We start from the raw sequence: 2187 nt of genomic DNA, 5'->3' as shown, positions 1-2187 counted from the left end.
AGTATCTACCGGACCCTATGCATAGTATCTACCGGACCCTATGCCGTAGTATCTCGGACCCTTTGCAATAGTATCTACTGGACCCTATGCCATAGTATCTACCGGACCCTATGCCGTAGTATCTCGGACCCTATGCCGTAGTATCTACTGGACCCTATGCATAGTATCTACCGGACCCTATGCATAGTATCTACCGGACCCTATGCCGTAGTATCTACTGGACCCTATGCCGTAGTATCTCGGACCCTATGCCGTAGTATCTACCGGACCCTATGCCGTAGTATGTAACTACGTACGTAACTACGTCACAAAAGCAGGTCCAAGTTTTCTTAAATCTGGTTTTGCTCTGTTATAAAGGCCTGGACAGAGCCATGTTGTGAACTGCACCTGTCAATGCTTGACTTGGTGTCAGCTATCTTGTTGAGACTGGACACTTGAAATCCGTAGGCGTTTCCCCGTTGTCCTTTGTTCATGTAGTTCCCGAAGGCCAGAACCACCTCCAGGAGCTGACGCAGCGACCCGCTCTGTAGCAACTCCCTGGACGCGAGACTCAGAGCTGGAACCAAGGAGACGAGGAGGGAATGTCATACAGGTTCACAGACAGCACTCAAATCAATACTGTAATAGTGAATATCTTATCAAATGTTAAGCAGAGGATTAGAGCCCAACCAATAAAGGATTTTAATACTGATACTGATGCAAATATTTGATGATTTAAAAATCCAATATTCCGATATATTGGGCAACACATAGCATTTAAAAAATTTTGTATCTATAATTTCGTAACTTCCTCAGTAAAATAATATGATAATGCAGTTTAAAAAGACTCTTGTTTGTTTCAATGTATCAAAAGAACAGAGAAACATCAAAATAAATTAATTTTCCGCTAAATAAAATGTTAAAAAATACAAACTTAAGACATGAAAGTTAATGTCTTTTGAACAAAAAGACAAAAAAACAAACAAAAACAAAGAGCGCCCCCTGGTGGCCAAACGATACAACACCGACACTCATAAAATGGTTTAAGGCTGTTTTTATTTTATTTTAAAAACAATTATTTATCAGAATCATTTATTTGTCATTAAAAATGATTTTGATAAATTTAAATATTTAAATAAAAAAATAACAATAAATATAATAAATTAAAATATCATCAAATAGATAAATAAATAAATATAAAATAAAACAAAAACAATTACATATAATTATGGCGATACAAAACGGACTTTAAAGAAACTTCAAGAGTTAAATGCATGCATCCATAATCACATCTACCTTCATTTCAAATGTAATACTCCTCTCTTTAGAGGATTTATTGCGAACAAACAACCCCTTGGGATAGAGAAGAGTACCTTGGATTTTAGGTTTGACTTCAGCCACTCGTTCAGCAAACTTCTTCTTGAAGTAGAGAGCCTGGAGCCTCTGTTGATAGTGGTTGATGCTGCGTGAACACAGAAGTTAGATTGCAAAACAATGAATGACATTGGCAGCTGTAGAAAAATATATCACATCATATATATATATATATATCACTTGATATAAATAAATACGTATGTGATGAAACTTACAAACTTCTTTGCGGATCCTACATCAAAGTTTTGTTTAGTTTAACCCTTAAATGCCGTGGCAACTTCTTGCTCTTTTCACAGCAAACTGTGTGTGTGTGTGTGTGTGTGTGTGTGTGTGTGTGTGTGTGTGTGTGTGTGTGTGTACCTGTTCATGTCATAGAGGAAGCGGTCAGCTTTGGCCATACGTTCCAGCTCATGCTTGTGTTCTTCTAACAGCTCAATGTCACTCTTCTCAGGAACAAACTTCAGGAGCTTCACACAGACACAACACACAAACACACAAACTGTCACATGTGCATTGCATTTTGAAAAGTTCTTGTTTGTATTTATTTATCAGACGTGTCCCAAATGAATAATAAGAATGTTTCAGTCAGAAACAGGCATCTTAGGGGCTAAACTGTTCTAACAGTATTCCCAAATCCTAAAGTGAATTTCGCTGTTAAAAGCGTCTATCATGGCACATGTATATGTTAGGAGATAACATAGACACAGGCTAATTACTGCTAACGGCGTAGCATCAAAATGGTGCCATAGGAGCTGCGATCTTCTACCAGTCTGTTGTGGCCAGCGCTCTGTTCTCCTCCGCCATCTGCTGGGGCAGCAGCATCGGAGCCAGCGA

General features: G+C 38.5%; 1 protein-coding gene across 1 annotated transcript in view; it reads right to left on the bottom strand.

Moving 5' to 3' along the window:
- Positions 1–2187, bottom strand: part of LOC117935470 (disheveled-associated activator of morphogenesis 1-like) — an 18294-nt gene that overhangs the window by 4163 nt on the left and 11944 nt on the right. Inside the window, exons 13-15 of the mRNA XM_034857670.1 lie at positions 1714–1820; positions 1353–1441; positions 388–556 (exon numbers count right to left, since the gene is read on the bottom strand). Of these exons, the coding sequence (XP_034713561.1) occupies positions 388–556; positions 1353–1441; positions 1714–1820 (365 nt within the window). The remainder of the gene's footprint in view (positions 1–387; positions 557–1352; positions 1442–1713; positions 1821–2187) is intronic.

Source organism: Etheostoma cragini, chromosome 20, assembly GCF_013103735.1.
Source record: "Etheostoma cragini isolate CJK2018 chromosome 20, CSU_Ecrag_1.0, whole genome shotgun sequence".
Taxonomy (NCBI): Eukaryota; Metazoa; Chordata; class Actinopteri; order Perciformes; family Percidae; genus Etheostoma; species Etheostoma cragini.
This window is presented reverse-complemented; position numbering and strand designations above follow the sequence as displayed.